This window comes from Rhododendron vialii, chromosome 12a, assembly GCF_030253575.1.
Source record: "Rhododendron vialii isolate Sample 1 chromosome 12a, ASM3025357v1".
In the NCBI taxonomy this organism is placed as follows: Eukaryota; Viridiplantae; Streptophyta; class Magnoliopsida; order Ericales; family Ericaceae; genus Rhododendron; species Rhododendron vialii.
In genome coordinates, this window is record NC_080568.1 from 5,780,485 (window position 1) to 5,801,887 (window position 21,403).

A 21,403-nucleotide genomic window follows, 5' to 3' on the forward strand; every position below is an offset into this window, starting at 1 on the left:
AGGATATTGACCATATCAAATCCTTAATTCTAGCAGTAACTATTGATGACATGGCCAACAGAGTCCACACACTTCAAATTTCAGATTGAACTTGTACCGGTGTCCTCTGTGTAATAATGATTTTACCATTCTTTTTTCTTTAATCCCTTTCTAATGTCTGCAAAAGATCACAACGTAGGTAAAATTTATGGAGCATCAAATAAAGAAAGAAAGCAATTAAAGTAGAAAAGCCTTTATTAGAATAGTGGGAGTTCGTCTTTGAAAGAAAAGAAATGACGGGAAGAACAATTGTAGGGGAAGGAAAAATGATAGGGTACCTGAAACAAATACATGAAAATGTCCATGGAAGTGAATTTGACGGTCCAGATTCACGTGAATCTTGTGAATTTGGATCGTTCAATTCACTTTCATGTTCCATTAATGTACCCTATCACGACTCGTAGGGGAATGATCAATCGTTGCATTAACGTTTTAATCTTCTTCTTTTTTTTGTCAATCAATAGAAGAGATCATTTTACATCAAATATGAAATACATAGTACAAACACAAGTCATTATATCAATTGTAAGAGTCTACAAAACAACTAAGCTCAACAACCATTATAGGGTAGAAACAAAGAAAGAAATGAAAAATTCTCTATGGGAAGAACACCCACACGCAGATGGATGCATTTCACATGCATATCACTAGCAAAGACTTGTGTTATGCACGGTTTACAAGTTATGCACGGTTTCGACGATGGGAATGGGAAGTTAAGATTTTAAAAATTCATTACAAAGTGGATAAAAACAAAGGAAAATTAGTGTGTTTTCATTATGAGGGAAAAACTAATAATAAATTAAAATTTTGGATGGTTATTTAAAATGTTAGCAGTAAAAAAAATCACAGTTTATATAATCTATATATAGATTATCGGGGCGGTTCCGGAGACACCTAAAAAACCCTTCCAAATCTTAATATTATAGTTTCCGATCAAATTTTGATGATCCGAGCCGCTTAATATGTTCAGAACATGATTTTAAGGATGCTTGCGAGAAATTGGCAAAAAAAATAACCGCGAAGGACTTGATTTGAGCAGTTTTTTATTGAACCATTCAATAAGGTTCAATAAAAAACTGTTCGGATGAAGCCCGTCCCGGTCATTTTTTTTGTTGATTTCTCGCAATTACTCTTAAAATCACGTTCTGATTATATTGAGCTGCTCGGATTAACAAAATTCGATCGAGAACTTGGGGGGGGGGGGGGGGGGAGGGTTGTTTAGAGGTTTTTTTAGGAGTCCCCGGAACCGCCCCGATGGTTCAGTCTAGAATGCGTATCATTTGGTGCGTCAATTTTAATTTTCACATTTTGCTCTTCAATTCTTACTTGAGCATCCTCATGCATCAAACTCTTTCAGACACTAGAAACATATTAATTTCTCTCTCCAAAAATATAAAGAGAGGAGAGCAGTTATTTTTTAATGACTACTAATATATTGTTTAAAGTGTAAGCAGACACAAAACCTCAATTTAGTCTTCATAGAATTACGTTCTTATACAAATTTATGATTCTCCCGTCCATTTAATTCATCACAATCATCATGTAAATGAACTATGTCTGTCAATCGACATATATCAATTGCTGCATCAAAACATAAATAACATAAAAAATCAATCAATATTATGATTTCATTTCAAAACTTATGATATGTTTGACTCGAGGATTATAATCCCAAATTTATAGTATGAAAACTCAACAATATGTCCAACATTTTACACTACATTTCTACGTCGAAGTGTTTCATTTTAGAGGACGAAAACGTATGACGAATGGCTTTTTTTGGCTAAATAAGCCAATTGTTTTTCTTTTTTTGCCCTTATTCAATTTTTTTCCGCATTTGTTAATTTTGCATTTTTGCGTCAATTTTTTTTGTGAATTATTGTGACCATAACGAGAGAAATCGGAAAAGTAAAAAATTATGGTTGAAACCAATTTTTTTAATAAAAACGAAAATAGTCGACCTAATTTTTTTTAATAAGAACAAAAAAATAAGCTAAGTAGCTTATTTAACCAAAACACAACCCGACCTAAAACCCCCCCGCAACACGGTAAAACTTGCCTACTAGTGTACTCCTTCCATGCCTGCTAGTCCTTTTTTTTGGGTCACACTTTACGCTTCAATGGGTGTTAGTATGTTAGTCAACAGGGGTTCAAAAAAGTCCTGAATCCTAAACCCGCCTCTCGTGTGGCTCGAACTCAAGCCTTCACTGGAGGACATAAGACAACCAACTTCACCTGGTTTCTCCTTGCCTAATACTATTCTACTGCTCCTTTTACCCGTGTATTCAATTACTCACCTAGTGCACTAAAAACACGAGAAATGTACTCTTTGAGAGCATTCCTGGGCACGTTTTTCTCCGGATTTGCCCACAAAAATGTTAGATCACTTTCGGTCCCACCTTCTATCTAATGAATCAAGCAACTTTGATAAGTCTTATCACCCACGCACTCCACATGGGACGCTCTCACCCCTTGTGGCCGGTGTTGGCTACCGTTTAACCTTATTTTAGTATTTTGAACGAAATATAAATGTTTTGGGTTTTTCAGTAAAATAGCATAAATTGAAATAAAATAAATACATTTGCTTAGTATAGATAGATTTTAAGTCAAACTTTTCAATTTAAAAGGATAAATATAATCATTAACCGCCAAAGCCTGTCTTTGATCTCTTTGCATAGTTTATTAGTAGTAATTCACATTTTCCCAAGTGGAATAAATTTTATTACTCGCTCTGTTGTGAATGTAATTATGTAAGCTTAATTGATGGGCTGTGTGAATTGTGGTGAGGAAGCGAAGAGATATATGGAATCAAACAAAGAGGTCCGAGCCAACAACTCAGAGGGCTCGAAATCGGGTGGAAGTTGCCACGATTGGATGTGTTGGTTGTTAGTTTGTGAGTGTAATGGCTTGTAAATGCTAGTTTAAATCTGTATGTAGTTTGTATTAGTGTGTGAACTAGCAGTTGTTGTGTGAGAGAGGAAGAGTGATGTCGTAATCTCCGGTTGTGAATTGAATAAATTCGTGAGTTTGTTTGTGTGTAATCTCTCTGAATGATACAGCTAGCGCAAAAGAATTCCACTGAACATCTCCGGCTGCTGTAACCAACTTTCAGAAACAACAGGAGTTCTTGAAGAATTATAGTCTTTCGACACCAGCTAATGGAAAATATTATGCTAATGGAAAATATTATGCGGACATGCGCCCGTTGTTTTTATACCAAGAGATCTAGTGTTAAATATAAGAACGTGGATAAATTTCGATGTCAAAAGCGCCTTGAAAACAACCAAACGAAAAAGTCTATCTCTTCTGCATAAGCCTTGAAGTCTGAGCGGTGTGATTGGGTGTATGAGTATCTCTTCTGCATCATTTCAAGTTCTAGTTAATGTCTCACCTTCTTCAGAGTTTTAAGTCACACAGAGACCTGAGGCAGGGTGATCCATTGTCACCCATTCTCTTTGATGATTTAACAATTGTTTATTGGTGAAAAATCTAAGTTATAGAGAGGAAGAACAAGAAAGAAAATACAAGATAAAGAAGCCGTGGAAGAACCTACTTTGCTTAAGGAGGCTCCTGTAGGAGTAAGTTAAAGCCATGATTTAACTTTCCCTTAACTGATCTTATCTCTTAGCTAAGCACTTACACAAAATTGCCCCTCATCGAACTTGAGCTGATCAGGCTCACTGGTTCTCTGGTAGTATTTCTGCAGCTGCACGTGAGTATTAATGGCCATTTTGTTTATCCACACACCACACGGGAAGTTTATGAACTTGGGGCATCCTACTTGGTGCAAGTAAATTAACTTGGGAAATACTGTCCTCAGTTCTTTCCAATACAACTCTAATTCGCTCAAGTACTCCAAATGTAATATCTCCACAGTCAACTGCTCCTCTTGGCATCTCTGAATTTCTCCTAGATCACGTAGTTGACCTCCTCTAATGTAGAGTTTCTTTAGTTCCTTAAGTTTCCCAGGCATTAGCCAATTGGTAGTACTCGTCATAGGGAAACACTGAAGGTCTAGTTTTTGTAGTCTCGGAGGAAGCCTAGCAAAGGGAAATGCTTTTGCAATGACTTCAGCTCGAGCTTGTAATCTTCCCCATGATATTTTCAACTTTTTTAGGCCTTCAAACCTTTCTAAATACTCCAAGTCCTGCAGCCTGAGAAGATCTTTAACAATTATGTGGATGTTAAGCTTTCTCAACTTCCGTTGTCCTAACAAATCAAGCAGACTACATGATCCGTTGTTATTGAAATCTCCAATCAAGAATCCCTTAAGTACTTGGAGGTTTGATAGTTGAGCAAGACTCTTCGGCATATGTTCCAAACAGTAACACTCGGACAGGTCCAAATGTGTCAAACTCTTGAGCAAACCAATGTTGTTGGGAACCACCTCAAGATTATGACAAGCTCGGAGATCCAATATCATCAAATTATGGAGCTCTGAAATGAATGTGGGAAGCTCTGTAATCATAGAAATTCCTCGAAGGCTAAGAAAAGTTAAGCCATTCAGCTTATTCAGTCCGTGGAGAATTTTGGCGTTCTCTAGTTCAATGTGGTGCGTAGCTGAGCTCTGCCACCTGCCGAGATAAAGACTTTGAATATGCTTCATATTCTCAAATGTTTCAGACTTGCACTTAATAATGGCCTCACCAACATTGACTAGACATGAGTGCCTAATTAGATCGCCACAAATAGATGCATCATCCAAGTCAAAATTGCCATTTGAAGTAAATCCCATACCTTTAGCTTCTTTGTATATAGAAGAACGAACAGAAAGGTTCATCGTGCAACTGTCTGGCACCAAGGAGCAATTTTGGTAGATAGGCTCGATGAAGCCCTTTGTAATAAGCTTATCAAAGATCTTGCCAGCATGCACTTCAACATCCCAAATGTACCCTTCAGAATGGAGATACTTGGAAATATATCCCTGCCCTATCCACAGGTAAATCATGGGTGTTCTCTTTATGACTGCCATTGGTGGGAACTTGAAGAAACATGACAAACAACAACGCAATGGCTCGGGAAGGTCGCGGAAATCTTTCAATAGGCTATTACTCTCACCAGTGTCTGCAACCTCTGGCTCCCTGTGGAAGAAGTGTGTCATTCCATCCTCTGCCTTGTTTATATTATCCCAATTCTGATGATGTGGGTTGGAATTGGTAGAACGGATTTTATTGTGCGAACGGATCTGGACTTTCAACTCTGTGATGGCCTTTCGTAGTTCTTTTTTGTCAGAGTCGGCCTTTCGTCGTTTGTCAGGGTCTCTCTCACTACTCGGTAATATTTGTAACTCCTTGAATTTCTCATGGGCTTGGTTGATTTTCTCATTCATATGGTGCATGGACTCTGCCGCCATATCCAGAAGGATGAGATCACTATGGATCATTTTTGAAGTGGGGGAAAGAGCTCCACCATGGTGGCCGTCTATGTTGGTGGCCAAAGGGATCATTTCAGAAGAGGGGGAAGGAGCTCCACCGTGGTGGTCATCTTTGTTGGTGGTTGCACTGCTTGAAGCAGCGTTGTGGATCGTGATGTTCTCAAGAGTTTTCGGTTTGGAACCACAAAAATCGGCCTTGAATTTTGGTACCAAAAATCGTAATGACCGCTTAGATTTGACGGTTGGAGTCCCAAGCGTTTTGGGTTTGGAACCCTCACCTGAACCTAACACCTAAAAATGGTATAAATCATAAACACAATACAAACAATTTATAATCACAATAATGCCAACAACATCGTACCATTGTAACATGAAACTCTAAATAAATGAAGATCTAACAGTCACTAATTAATTAGCATCAAAATTAACTCAAACCATGAATTTATGTTCCTTCAAGAATTGTGTGAGACAAATTCGTCCAATACTGATCCGGACACCAGTTGTGGAGCCAGAATTTAAATTTGGGAAGACAATTTTCTAATGAAAGCCACTTTTGTTGTTGCATGTTGGCGGCAAAAGTGTGAAGGTTAGGTGTATATTCATATAACTAGATTATTTTGTGAGCTTTTTAATTAGTGAAACGGAATTTTTTTTTGGACCACCTCTCCTATGGTATTCATTGGAAGCCATTGAGATATCATTGCTATTATCTAACCCATTCAATGTTGAAAAGAATTTACAAATTTATTCAAATACCAATAGATGCCTAACCATAATACCTTGGTGGGAAAACAATTTTGGCTTGAAATGGTCCCAAACGGGGCACATGGTAACCAACCTTATGATGCACGTGGTCCCACACAACGAATGTGCGTGGGACGCACATAGATGAGACAATTCCAGATAAATATGTATCCAAATGTGTACATGGAGTCTACCATTTTTAAAAATACCACATTGTTTTATGAGTCATTAATTTTCATATCGAGAATATTAAAAATGGACGTTGGGATCATCAAAACGAAACTGTAACAGACCCCATTGTCCTACATAACAATAGTATCATAGAGAAAATGAGCATGGGAATTTTGATTTACTAATTGGCTAAGAGAAAAATAGAGGGGATAGAAGCTGACCTCGAATTGGATTGGTGCAGAATCTGGGTCTTGAATTGAATGCAAGCTGTTGACTTTGGGTGCCACAAATACACCAATTGCAATAATGTGTCTACCATCAGTACGTCCATGAAATCCACCGAAGACTCCACCATCTATTGTAATGGGCTCAGGATAATGATCCAATCTCAAACCAAATGGCCCATATTTATTCAAATTTGTGTTGAAACACAGAGTTGTGATTGTCACTTTTCCATGGAAGTAATCATATTTCAGGCTTATGGACATGAGTTGCTCTTCTGAACGGTCGATGCAGAACTAAACAAGTGCAAGTATAAATTAGGACTTTGTGCGAGGCATAAAAAAATGAAAATAGAAATCATACCTGTAGTTCTTATTAAATACATTATTCACTCGCCTATTCGTCTCGACAGTAAAGATCAATTTTTTTTAAAAAAATTGGTAATGGAAACAAACGAAAGTGTACAAATCCGAACTCAGAGGTGTCTAGAACGGTCCGATGTGTGTGAGATCCAAGTGCATTGGACAGATCTAGATACATCTCTGTCCGGGTCTGAACAGGCTAAAAGAGGGTCGCACCGTTTCAGTCATATTGCCACCGGTACCGCCAAATTTCTCGGAGCTTCCTATGACGATTCCATCATAGCTCCAGCTTCGGAATAAGATTGAATTAATAGCTTCTTCTCCGTGACAAATACTTATTTGCATTATGGGCCCGTTGGCCTTGTAAGTCCAATCTACACCGTCTTTCCCTCCCCATGGCCCTAAAGACTCACATCCTTCTTCACTGTTGGGTCCGTTAGCCTTGCAATCCCAATCTACACCGTCTTTCCCTCCAGATGGCCCTAAAGACATCCATCCTTCTTCATAGCTAAGCTTGTCCTGAAAATTCACACAATCTATTACATCCTTCTCTTGTGGAAAAAAAGCAAAAAAAGAAAAAAAAACCTAAGACCACCTTCATTGGCATACTTTGCTTATCATTTAGGGAAAATTTTAAAACTCCTTTCAAATTTTGATTTCAATGTCTAATAAACACCCATACTTTAATAAACTTCAATTAAGCACCAAAATTGCGAAGTCCTTATTTAATTAACCCTATCTTTGTCTAATAGAACTATCTACTATTCTATTTATAAATGGGAGCACTGTCTTTGTATGGAGTTTTTGTGACACGCTCATATTTTGATTTTTCCAAAATTTCCAAATAAAAAATAGTTTAGACTATTCAGATAAGGGCATGTACAGCAACAAATAGCTGAAATTGCTAGGCAAAACCCTAGAAAGTATTAAAGCTAGCCACTTTCTATTTCAAACTCCAATAATGCTAGTTATATTTTCTATCTTCCTTCAAAATATTAGTTATTCTTCTCTTGCCTTTTTTATTTGATTTTCAATGATGGTGAATGGCGATTGCTTTGGCCTAGCAAAAATACATACCATGGAAATCGAAATATAGATTTGTTTTTTATCTCACGAAACCGAGATTCAACTTAAAGAAAGATCAATACAAGCACATACACCTTCCATTTGAAATCAGAGTTGAAGCAACTCATACCCATAGACCGCATCCAAACTATTGAAACTCCAATCATCTATAAGTGATATAAAATGGAATGAAGATAAAGATAGGAAAACAAGACTTTTGGGTCAAGGCTTAAGAGACATTTGTTTTTTTTAAGTTTGCTTTTGCTACAGTACCTCGCCCATCCAGTAGCAAAATCAGTAACTAAGAGGTGGATTGATAGACTTGAGGTATAGTTTTCTTGAGAATAGCTCTCTATTTTAGCTTAAAATGCTAAAAAAAGAAAAAGAAAAAGAAAGAGAGAGAGTCTATTGTACATGCTCTAACTTCTGTTTCGTAACTGCAAAGGGAAAAACATCTCATACCACTCGACTCAAAATCCCCAAAAATGCATAACCGTTGCAGTTACCAAATGATATGAATTCCTAGACTGTTTTGCTTCACACCATTCCCTCCCTCAAACCCCATTCTCCTATTCTTGCTCAGCAGGGAAAGGCCAGGGGAGATTGATTTGGGTTTGAAGTTTAGATGATGGAATGAATTTAATTACAGAGTGTCCTCTAGTACGTACAAGTGAGTTTTTTGCCCTTGCCGCGTAGTAGAATATACTTAACGACTTATATTTTTATCGAAACTTCGCTAGAGTTTTACAGTAGAAAGAATAATACACGTCATTTAAAATTCTGCGAAGGATAGGGCAAAGAGTTGATATTAAACTAGTCTCTTCATTTGTGGAAGCCAAGGCCCCAGTTGCTAGCTCATCTCGATTAATTGGAGATATCCATGTCTAAAGGAAACAAAGCTACACAAGATGCAAAGCATAAAATTGGCTACTCATAACTTAGAACTCAACTTACAATGAGTGTGTAAGTTGCACCATCAGCATCATCCAAACCATCTAACATTTGTTTGACTTGAGCCTCAAGACGAGCTGACTGCATTTCCAGCCAAGCAACAACATTTTCTGCATTCGTTCTGATTATTTGCCCAGCTCCGGCAACTCCTTGTGCCCCATCACCATCTTCCCCATTTGCTTCACCCGCCAAATTCCTATTAGCATGTCCAGGAGGTCTTCTAGCAGCACGAGCACCATTTCTATCTCCATCTTCTCTGTCGGCATTCTGCCATCCAATTTCTTGTAAATCACTTAAATGTTCCCTCAACGAAATGGCTACAAGCGAAATAAACCCCAATACGCTTCCGGAAAGCAGGAACCCCCAATGCACACAATTTGCCAGAAAGGCTATAAGACTCAAGTAAAGACTTGGAGCTTCGCCAAAACTCTTCCCAAATGGAAATCGCAAGATCATATACGTAATCCAGGGCATTGCAAGGAACCAAAATTCCACACTGCACTCTAGCTGCTTGGCCATCAACTCCAAAATCTCCTGAAAAGGCCTCGCTAGAGCATCCATAGCATAAACACGGGCAATCGAAAATGCATGCTTGCAGACCTGTCATTTTATATCAAGTGAACTAAGAAAGGAAAACCAGCAGTACAAGTACAAAAATAACCATTTTAAGTACTAATACGAGAAAAAGAAGCGTGGCAGAGGGTAGAGAATTGCATTTAACTTAACATACAAACCAAAGTGTTGACTTCATAGCATATCTTCTAAAGTTGTCAAATACAATTAATCATTGGAATCTTAGAGCAATCCACATTTAAGTGTTCCTTTGAAGGAAGAAGAGGATTGCAGTCCAGTACTTCACAATTTGAAAAGATCCAAAAGGAGAAGTACGTACAACCTCCAAAGCTTAAATACCAGTCGTGCGAAAACTCTTTTTCCAGCGGCAGGAGAAATATTCTTCTAGGTCAAGAAGAACTGACATGGTGTTCCCAGCCATTTATGAACAGATACATCGATCGCATTAACTCTGTGTTTAATTTACCCAACAATCCACCCAAACACACCACTTTCCTCCCCCAAATGAATCTCCGTTCAATACTCCTTAAACTCCTTCGGCCATTCATTCTGGTTTTGTGGTTTAATTCGAAAAGATCATGATTCCTTAACAATAGGCTTAAACATTTTAATGCCAGCACAAAAAGTTTGCTGCCTTAAAAACAATTTTTGTATAACAGAGTTTTGTAACGTGGACTGATGTGCGGCAGTGTTGACAGTTGTGAGCCTGTTTTGAGATATGATATTGCCAAAACCGGTTTTGTTAGTGCCAAAACTGTAGTATATAAAAACCTTGTAGATTGCATATGGTACAAGTCTTTTACGCACTACAATTTATGGCATTACATACAAAAGCAATTTTGGCATAGCAATACCCTTAATTTTAATAAGTTTCCACACAATCAATGTTCTCAATGAGCTCTTCAAAAACTTCCGATGTGGAGCACACTTTACCCCAATTTTGATCATTAAATTGAACCTCACGATCGTACCAGAAATAACCAAACAGAACAGTGCAACCTCCTTCTGGGGATTGCCAAGAAGCCTTCTCCTTTATCTGAATCAGATATTCAAAACCATATTCAAAACCGGACTGAGTTCATACCGGCATGTGTTTCGTTTTACTTGGGTTTTCGTCAGTGGATGGTAGAATTGAACTACTACGGATTAGTAGTGGTGCTCCGTGAGTGTTACCTAGCGAGTATGATTTGAGTTACTAAAAAAATTAAAAAAACTCCAAAAAGCTTGTTTTGGCTATTTTAAGTTCATTTTTATGATCAGCATCATTAACTTTGTAACACTTGCCAAGAATATTAATAACTAGAAATAGGGTCGACCGCATTAATATAGCCACATAGCGCGAAGAAATATTTTTATTTTTATTTTTTGATCGTAGCACGAATAAGTATGTTCCGGTAATCTGTTTGACACTCCCACACCTGAACCTAACACTTGAATATGGTAAATCATAAACATGACACAAACAATCTATAATCTATTTCAAAATAATGCCGACAATGTAACATGAATCTCTAAACAAATGTAGATCTAAAAGCCATTAATTACCATCCAAATTTACTTAAACCATGAATTTACTCTCTTTTTTTTGGGTACACATACCATGAATGGTGGGACACATACATCCGGGTATAGATATGTACATAAATATATCCAGAACCGTACGATGCACGTGGTCTCACAGGGCCGTGAATGTGAGATGCACACAAATCAAACAACTCCAAACAAACTTTTTTCGAGATCTGTAAATGGAGTCTGATGAGTACATGACTTTTTTAAAAATATATATGATTTGTTGAGATGACTACCAATATATCTAACTCCGTTTCACGTGATTTTTATGAATCAATGATTTGCATATCGAGAATCTTAAAAATGGACATTGGAACCATCACAGCAAACCCTTATAGTCCCTATTCTCCTACGTAACAATATTATGAGAAAGAAAATAGGCATGAGAATTTTGATCTACTAATTGGATATAAGATAAAAAATAGAAGGATAGAAGATGACCTCGAAACCATCGAATTTTTTCTCTGAACTAGGCAAATCATTGACTTTGGATGCTACATATATACCAATGGCAGTAAGATAGGTTCCAGTTACACCACGTCCAAAGAATCCAGCGATGAGTCCACCTTTTATTGGAATGGACACAGAAGAAGCACCCGATCCTGAACCAAAAGGCCCATGTTTTTTTCCAATATTTGTTTCAAAACAGAGAGATGTGATTACCAGTTGTCCATAGTAATCTTTGTACTCCAGGGTTATAGACGAGAGTTGCTCTACTGAACTGTCGATGCAGAACTAAACAAGTACAAGTACAAATTATGAATTTGTTTAGGACGAATAAAAAAATAAAATAAAACCATCTGAAATTATTGTGGTTTTTGGTTAAATAATTCGCTAGCTTATTCGTTTGGACAATAAAGATAAAAAACATTTTAAAAATGATATGGACACAAACATAAGGTGCAAAAATCAGGACACAGGGATGTCCGGAACCATCCGACATGTGTGGGACGCTTGTACATCGGAACATTCGGATGGATCCACACACATCTCTGTCCGGGTCTTTGAATAAGCTAAAGAGGGTCACACCATTTCAGTTTTAGTCGTATCGCCACCAGGACCGCCAATTTTCTCAGAGCTTCCAATAACAAAGCCATCGCAGCTTCTACTTCGGAATAAAATTGAATTGATAGCTTCTCCATAGCAAATGCTTATCTGCATTATAGGCCCGTTGGGCTTGTAAGTCCAATCTACACCATCTTTCCCTCCCCATGGCCCTAAAGATATCAATCCTTCTTCATCGCTAATATTGCCCTGCACATTCAAACAATCTGTTCATTTCATTGGCTCCATATTTATTTTTCAGTACAGACCACCAACATAATCTATTACAACCTTCTTTTTCCTAATAAAATAAAAAACTGTGAGGCGAATTATATATATCTTGTATAAGTGTACATGGAGAGAGAGAGAGAGAGAGAGAGAGAGAGAGAGAGAGAGAGAGAGAGAGAGAGATTGAAGTCTAGGAGGACCTAAGTGATGTAAGAAAAATACCTAATAGTCCTTTAAAGTGATGAAATTATGCACACGCACTTGCACTAAATGTGAGTATTTATAGGGGAGAAGGCTTCTCGCCAGTCAGTTCAAAACTTTAAAAAAAAAAAAAAGGGTAGGTTTCTCGGCTGTCCCTACACCCTGTAGTTTGGGTTTTTCTGGCAATGTTCATTTTAAAATTCGATGCCCATTGATACCTTTCACAACACATTTTATGTTTGTTAAAATGGGTTAGCAACACAGAATCAAATTCATCAAACCAATTTTTGCACTAAATTTATTTCGAATACGTATTAACTGGCATCCTATTGTTATGGTTTTCGACACAATCAACGTTCTCGATGAGCTTTGCAAAATGAACAGTTTTAATCATTATAATGAGCCTTGAGCCTCGCTCGTTCCGGAAATAACCAAACTGCACAGTGCAGCCCCCTTTTGTGGATTGCCGTGAAGGCTTCTCCTTTGTAGCAATCAGACAATCAAAACCGGACAGAGTTCATCCAACACTTTATTTCTGTTTAATTGGGTTCCTTGATAGTGGATAATGGGATTGAACTCCTAACGGTTAGTAGAGGTTCGCAGACGCAAGAGAAACCACGTTGAGTCAGGGAGGGTCACTCACCCTGAATTTTTTTAATATTTCAATTGTACCCGATTGAAGTATGGTATTTTTCATGGAACCCCTCAAAAATTGCCCCAGTGCCCTATTGAATGTCAGAAATCATAAAATTTCTCTTTTTAAGTCTCTAAAAGTGCAAAAACGGCCCCTTAATCAATGTGTTTAACTTTTCCTAGCAATAACTCTTTGTATTGATCATTGATCTATGATCAATTGTTCGATTGCTCTAATTTTTTAATAGAAAATCTATAGATTTTGATGTGTATTGTGACATTTAGAACTTTTATTTCCACTTTAGTGGCAAGGCATTTCATTGTATGGTTATGATACCTTCATATTTATGTTCTGATTGCATGTGAAGCTAGTGATTTTTAATATAGTCAGCGACGGTTTTTGGAGGATTCCGTTGGCGACGGTTCCCGATAGAGGAGGTGGGCACGGCGCCTATGGCGGCAACAATTTGGGGCTTTTGATTTTGCAAGTTTTTTGATTTGAGGTCGTTTCAGGAGGAGCGATTTGGTCGCTTTGTCATATCGAAATGAATATATTGGGGGTTGAAGCTCTCAAGCAGGATGGGAATTGTGATGATTCATTCTAAAACTTAGATGAATGTTATGGCCTTTCTCCGCAAAACTCAAAAGAATAAGAGCGACTTGACTGCTGGAGTTGCTATGTGTGAGCAGCTTTAATTGAACCTGTCATCCACGAAATGACATATCGTACTCTTCAAAGCTCTCTCAATGTATATGTTTTTCTTATTGTAATGTTTTCATCTTTGCATCTTTATGATGAATGAAAACTTCTTTTACCGTTCAAAAATAATAATAATAATAAAATATATATTTAGACAGATAGATAGATAGTCAAAAAATCCATCTCTTAAACATAGAAAACTTGAACTTAAAATACTGTTGTGCTTGAGATGAAAAAATATTTTCAAATTTATGATTAATAAGTGCCCCTCCTAGAGGTAGGTTTTGTTAATTTTTTGCCTGTAGTAGAAGAGTAATTGTATTTTTCGAGGCTTTCTCTATCCATTTCTTTCTCCCATTATACTATTTTCATCTTTGATCTTTTATGATGATTGAAAATTTTCTTCACCGTTCAAAAAAACAAAGTGTCCCTTCTGTCATTCATTTCTGAATCCACCACTGTGCCCAAACATCCTGAATTGTAAAATGAAAATCCTAAAGCTCGGTTTGGCTATTTTAAGTTCAATTCAGGCTCCTTCTGTTGATCAAAATCGTTAATTTTGTAACACTTGTCAAAAAGACTGATTATGAGGAATAATGTTGGTATGAACAATACAGTTACATTGAGCAAACAATTATATATTCCAATCATTTGTTAGACACATCCATACCTGAACCTAACATCTGAACATGGTAACGTGTGTAAATCATAAACATAATACAAAAACAATTTATAACGTTGAATGGGGTACGGACACGGATCAGACGGTTCTAGACAAACTTTTGTCCAGATATGTGAACGGAGTCTGAATGCATACGATTTGTTGAGATGACTACCGATGTATCTAACTGTGCTTCAAGCAATTTTTATGAATTTTCATATCGAGAATCTTAAAAATGGAAGTTTAGATCATCAAAATGGAACCCCATCAGACCCCATTCCCCTAGAAATTTATAATTGGATAAGAGAAAATTAGAGGGGATAGAAGCAGACCTTGAGCTGGGCTGGCACAGAATCTGGGTCTTGAACTAGGTGCAAACTATCAACTTTTTTTTCTGAACTTGGCAAACTATTGGCTTTGGGTGCCACAAATATACCAATTGCATTAATGATTCGATCATACCCATCCTCACTACGTCCATGGAATCCAGCAATGACACCACCTTCGATTGGAATGGACACAGAAGGATCACGCGATCCCGAACCAAAGGGCCCATATTTCTTCAGATTTGTATCAAAACAGAGGCATACGATCCGATCTCTTCCACAGTGGTCATTGAAGTAGGCCTCAGGGAAGTATTCGTGTGTCAGGCTTATGGACGAGAGTTGCTCTACTGAACTGTCGATACGGAACTAAACAAGCGCAAGTATAAATTAGGTCTTTGTTTGGGAGGCATAAACAATAAGAATCATATGAAATTATTGAATTTTTGGTTAAATAATCCACTTGCATGCCTATTTGTCTCAACAATGAAGATCAAAAAAATTTCTGAAAAAGAAGAAGAAGCTATGGAAAGAAACAAAAGTGCAAAAATTCAGACACCCATCGAGAATCGTCTGATATGCATGAGACCACGTGCATCAGATGAATCTAGATACATCTATGTGAATAAGCTAAATAGTGTCTTACCGTTTTAGTCTTAGTCCTAGACGGATCCAGATACTCGCCAATTTCCACGGATCTTCCTATAGTAACACCATCGCAGCTTTTGCTTTCAAATTTAATTGATTCGATAACAATTCCGTAAGCAATAGTTATCTGGAGTATAGGCCCGTCGGGCTTGTAAGTCCAATCTACACCATCTTTTGCTCCCCATGGCCCTAAAGATATCCATCCTTCTTCACCGCTTATTTTGCCCTGTACATTCACACAATCCATTACAACCTTCTTTTTCGGGGGGGGGGGGGGGGGGGGGGGGGGGGGGGGGGGGGGTTATTACAACCTTCATTGGCACATTTTATATATTGTCTATATGTAAGAGAGAGAGAGAGAGAGAGAGAGAGAGAGAGATGGAAACTGTTTACCATTGGAACTCAATCGCATGAAGAGTCTGAAGAGTTGGATACTGATGGTGATGAGCGTTGTTTTTTTGGTGGTCTCTAGTTCGAACAGATCTGAGGAGGTCGTGATTACTTTGGGTTAAAGATAAGGTCGCGAGTTTAAATTGTAAATTGATTTTCATATATACTCTTTTTTTTTTAATCTAAACTAGAAGCCAGACACACGCAATGCAAGCAAAAACTGCACACCAAATTTAAGTGAAGAACAGTTGGAGAAAGCAAGCAAAAACTGCACACCTTTGTCAATGGAACCTGTTCTCTTTTACTACTCCTATAAGAGCCCGTTTCAGAACGCGAAAAAAGTCTTTATTTTTTAAGAAGACAATTTCAAGCTCAAATATTATGGACTTATTAAAATCTAAAAATATGCAATATAGATCTTGTTTGAAATAACTCACCGAGATCTTTTATACGATGCAAAAAAAATTAAAAATATATTTTTCATTTACATTATTTTTGAGTTTGAAAATGTGAAATAAACTGCTTATTTTTTAAGAAGGTTTCTGGAACGGGGCCTAACTCTCTTCACAACCTAAGAGAGAGAGAGAGAGAAGTAGCTGTCAGGAGGCATGTGAAAGGGACTGGTACATTGAAAAGAGAAAAGGCAAAACGGTCGGAGAGATGCTACAACCACATTCAAAATCACACACTCAAATACACAGCCTCTCACAAAACATAAGGGTCCCACAAAACACTATGTGCAGTGTGTGTGGAATTATTGTGTTTTATGAAAGGGTGTGATTTTGGATGTGTAATTTTGGGTATGGTTGTAAAATATTTGAAACCGTTATTGTTCCTCTCTCTGAATTCTTGGAAGTTTACAGTAGGAAAGTGGCGGGTTTAGCGTAAATGAGGGTAAACTACTCAGTGAACGTGGGAGAATGGCGGACAAGAAAAAACAAACGTGCAGAATGGCAATTGGCGTGCGGTGTTTTTACAATTTTGACCAAGAATTGGTACACGGGTCTGCGCAGAAAAGGTACAAAGTTGGGGCAAAAGTAGTGGCACAGCTTCATTTCTTTGTTCACTCCAAGAGGGTTCACCCCTTGGTTAGAACCATAAAGCTAGGAAAGCAGGATACCGACCCACAATTCAAAACAGGACAAGAAAGAAAAAAATTGTGTGTGATGGATACCACTACTAGAATTCCACCTATAGAATTACACCCTTTATACACTTTACCAGAGCTTTTGAATATTTGCAGTTAGGACCCTTTTCTTGTATCTTTATTTCCGCATTCTAATCTTACCAGTCTAATTCCTTATCATTCAGCATTTAAATCAGTCCGCCTTAAAATTGGTATCAGAGCCACCAGTACTATTTGTTAATTCAAGTAGCCAGATTAAAGATCTTGATTTATTGTTTAGTTTTATTTTATTTTGTTGTTTAGTTTTGTTATGATTGATAACTTAGTAAAAGCAATTAGTCCTAGTTTAAGAGAAATTAGTTCTCAAGAGTTAAAACAGAATATTCAGATTAAAACAGGTTTTCAACTAGTAGAACAACTTTGCAGTAGCTTAGATAAAAAATTTAGCCTAGAAGTTAAAGGTAATATAGTAACCAGAAAACAGTTTTAAGAGTTTTTAGAAAAATCTCATGAACAAACTACCCAGATCTTAGAAAAGATTAACAGATCTAGATATAATAGGCAATTAGAAAATTTAGACTATTTTAAAGAAATACATTCGGAAATTTTGAAAAGGATTACTAAATTAGAAGAAAAATAGCTCAGAATATCAGATAAATTACCCTGCAAACAGAATATAATAGATCTAACCAGTAAGTTAGACACTACTCAGCCAAAAGACATAGAAACAGAAACTAGAAATTTAGTAAAAAGTCTTAAGCTTGAAGTTGACAGAATAAAGCAAAACTCTGTTCAGGTCAAAACAGAATTTGATAGTAAACTCCAGAAAATAGAAATCCTTTTAGAAGAAGTTAAAAAATTAGCCAATGGAGAATGAATAGTTGTGATAATTTATTTTATAAAATAGCATTAAAAAATTCAAGGAAAATCCAAGCAAATCCCATCGGATTATCCAGTTTTAAGCCAACCGATAAAATAGATGAGACTATTATCAAGCAAAATAACACCATTATTGAGCTTTTAATAAGTCTTAGCTATAGAATAGCAGAGATATCAAATAGGTTAAATCAGTTATCTATCAAAGTAGATAAACTCCAGAAAGATAACGCCTTAGAAGCCCTAACTTTCAAGATAAATCAGATTAGTCTTTCAACCTCAACAGGACATTTAGAACCCAAAAGATCTAATATATCCTTACAAAATCATACCTTTTATTATAATATATTTGGTACTCCAAATCCAAGTAAAGGAAAGAAACCAGAAATTCTTCAACCTTCAGGAACTAAATAATGGCATCCAGCAATAAGACCAAGGTCAGTGGAATTCCTTTGCTAAACAAAGTGTTTGGAAAACAACCAGTAGAAAAAAATAGAATAGAGGGAATTATAGACCCAGATGTTCAGTTAGATAGATTCAGAAATCACAGTTTGGAACTATTAGATCCAACAGTATTATATAGATCACAAAATTTCTTCAATAGATGTGTTAGAACTTATAATAGTTATCATGAAAAACCAGTCAGTGTTATAAGTGAAGATCAGTTTGAAATTTTAGAAATGATCACTCAGAAAAACTTCAATGAGTTTAAACAGTTAAGATTAGGCCTCATACACCTAGGTTTAATTACCATAGGAGTAAAAGATTTAGCCAAATAGGACTTAGGAATCAAAGTGTTGGTTGTGATTTTTGACATTAGGTTTACCAAGAACAAGCGTTAATAGGAAGTATGGAATTAGATATGAATAGTAATTGCCAAATTGTCTATTGCATACCAGATTTTCAGATGAGACTTGAGGAATTTTACCAGCACATTTGTATAGGTATTAAAACAAGAGGATATCACATGATCCCTGATGTTCACAATCTTTTAGTATGCTTAAATTTCATAGGAAAATTAAGTAATCACAGCAGTACTAAATATAAGCTTAGAATAGACCAAGCTTTGAAAGCTCTAGAAACTAAATGTATCCAAGTTATAGAAGCTAAGAAACGTGATTCGAAAATGCTATCAGGACTTGAATAGAAAGTCACAAATTTAGTGCCCAAGCAACAACTTAGGCCCAGTAATAACAGGTTCTATACTAATAGTATAGGAGAAGTAAATCTTAGGTTCAGTAATTATATTTCAGCAAGTAGACATTCAACTATAGGAAGTTCTATCCACACAGAATTTACCAGAGATTCAAATATAGAGACAGAGCATGCTTATATGGCATATGAGCAGCCCTAGTTTACACTATAACAATTAGTTAAATTTAGTGAATCTGACATAATCAGATTAAAAGAATTTTTAGAACCAGTTTATAGGCCAGATTTAGATTACTATGATTACCAAATTTTAGAAGGATACTATAGCCAAAAATTTGAATATGAACATCTAGAATTAGAAGATAGTTCCAAGTTCCAAAGACAATATTTGTTACAAAATAATATATTTGTCTTGCAAGAAAAAAATTTGGATTATGATTCCAGTAGGGAAAATAGCTTTTCAGTAGAAGATATGTTTTGTCACTTAAATCCTAGATCCAAAATATTATCAACCACTAGTTACAAATATAGAAAGCCATATGGTAGAAATCAAAATGGAAACATATGACAGTACTCCACCAGTACTCTCAAATCAAATATATGAAACGAGAAATATTCCAATCAGTAGGTCTAGAATTGAGCATACAATTAGCGAATAGCAAATAGAATCAAGTGGAATACGCTTAGTCAGTACCTATATCATCCTTGATTTTGCTTCTGGTTTTTTAGAGGTTTTGAGTTCTAATTCTATAGCACTCTTATTGATTTTCATCACAAAAAGTAACATTTTTCCAACAAGTGCTTCATTGAAACCGGATGAATTGTTAGTAATTTAGCTACTGCATGAGTCACTGCCACATAAGCATGTTAATTTAGCAAAACCTTTGTCTATGTGGTTGAGTTCCTAGCTAGACTTCAGTGTTTTCCAGGATTAGTAAGGATGTTTATCGTTGTTACTAATAAAACCCTTAAACACAAACGTATTTTTTTTTCAGAATTTGGACACAGAGAGTTCATAATACTTTCGACACATATGAAAGGAAAAAATAATTTTATATTTAAGGGGTTGGCTTGTGGTCAAAGTATTAGATTTAGAAATTTGCTCTCTTCTCAGATCTCATATTTAAAACCTCTCATGTATAATCAATTATTTTGTATGTAGTCATTTCATACGGAGTTTCACTCTAATTTTAATTGAACTCTCCGCAAATGATCGATAAGACTGAGCTTTTAATATTAATCAAAATGTACGTAAATTGGTGGAAGCATCTTGCAGTAGATCACGGTTCATATCATGATATGGAGAACAAGGTGAAAACATTGCATTGCTGAGTCATAATCTCACTAACTACTCCTACTAACAAGGGACCAATTGTCCCTTCTGGCTCCCAAATGGCACTTTTTCTTGGGTTCCATGCATGAAGCTTTTTCCTTTTGCTTTTCCTTTTTTTCCTGATCCTCCACCTGCTATCTAATCTTTAGATTGTCTTCTCGCCCGGTACTTACCAGTCACTTCACATCCATATCACATCACTACTGAGGGAGGCCCTCTTCTCGCGCCCACACCCCCCCCCCCCCCCTTCCCCGGCCCCACTGCCTTTCCCCCTTGCCCTTTCTTTTTCGATTTTTTTTTTTTTCACTTTGATTAGTTTTTTTTGGTTTTACTTTTAAAAGTAAATAATTACTGTTTTATTTTTTTTTTACTTTTACTAATTTTTTTATACTTTTAAAAGACTTTAATTACTGTTTTAATTTTTTTAAATTTTTCCTAATTTTTTTTGTTTACTTATAAAAAACTTTAATTACTGTTATTGTTTTTTTTTTTTTAACTTTTACTAACTTTTTTTTGTTTTACTTTTAATTATTTTTTGTTTTACTTTTAAAAGACTTCTTACTATAAAGAAATTTCAATAACATAAAGAAATTTACTCACATATATAATATTAAATAATTTAAAAATACATATAAAGCGTAAAAAAATAAGTGTTCCAATTTTTAATTCGTTTGAACCGGTGCGAATATCTTATTTTTCTTATCATTTCAACCTAAATGGTCGTAATGAATTTTTGGCTCTAAGGCCTTTCAATGAGCACCCTAAGAGAGACCTGAAACTAAATAATAAGTCTTAGGGTACTTGTTGAAAGGCCTTTGAGCCAAAAATTTATTATGATCATTGAAGACAAAATGATAAAAAAAAACAAGATCTTTGCATCGATTCAACCGGATTGAAAATTGGAACACTTAAATAATATTAAATAAATAAAAATGAAAAAAGATATAAAAGTTATTAAGTAAATAAATAAGAAATAAAAAAATGCTCCTGGGTTGAATTATTGCCGGGTATAATATTA

The 21,403-nt window shown here is 36.1% G+C and overlaps 1 protein-coding gene across 1 annotated transcript in view; it reads right to left on the reverse strand.

Annotated features, from left to right (window-relative positions):
* Positions 1–3,493: 3,493 nt before the first annotated feature.
* Positions 3,494–21,403, reverse strand: part of LOC131310257 (uncharacterized) — a 235,973-nt gene continuing 218,063 nt past the window's right edge. The window contains exons 14-20 of the mRNA XM_058337177.1: positions 14,870–15,039; positions 12,100–12,324; positions 11,512–11,805; positions 8,932–9,528; positions 7,129–7,431; positions 6,550–6,846; positions 3,494–5,704 (exon numbers count right to left, since the gene is read on the reverse strand). Coding sequence (XP_058193160.1) covers positions 3,668–5,704; positions 6,550–6,846; positions 7,129–7,431; positions 8,932–9,528; positions 11,512–11,805; positions 12,100–12,324; positions 14,870–15,039 — 3,923 coding nt within the window. The 3' untranslated portion in view covers positions 3,494–3,667. The remainder of the gene's footprint in view (positions 5,705–6,549; positions 6,847–7,128; positions 7,432–8,931; positions 9,529–11,511; positions 11,806–12,099; positions 12,325–14,869; positions 15,040–21,403) is intronic.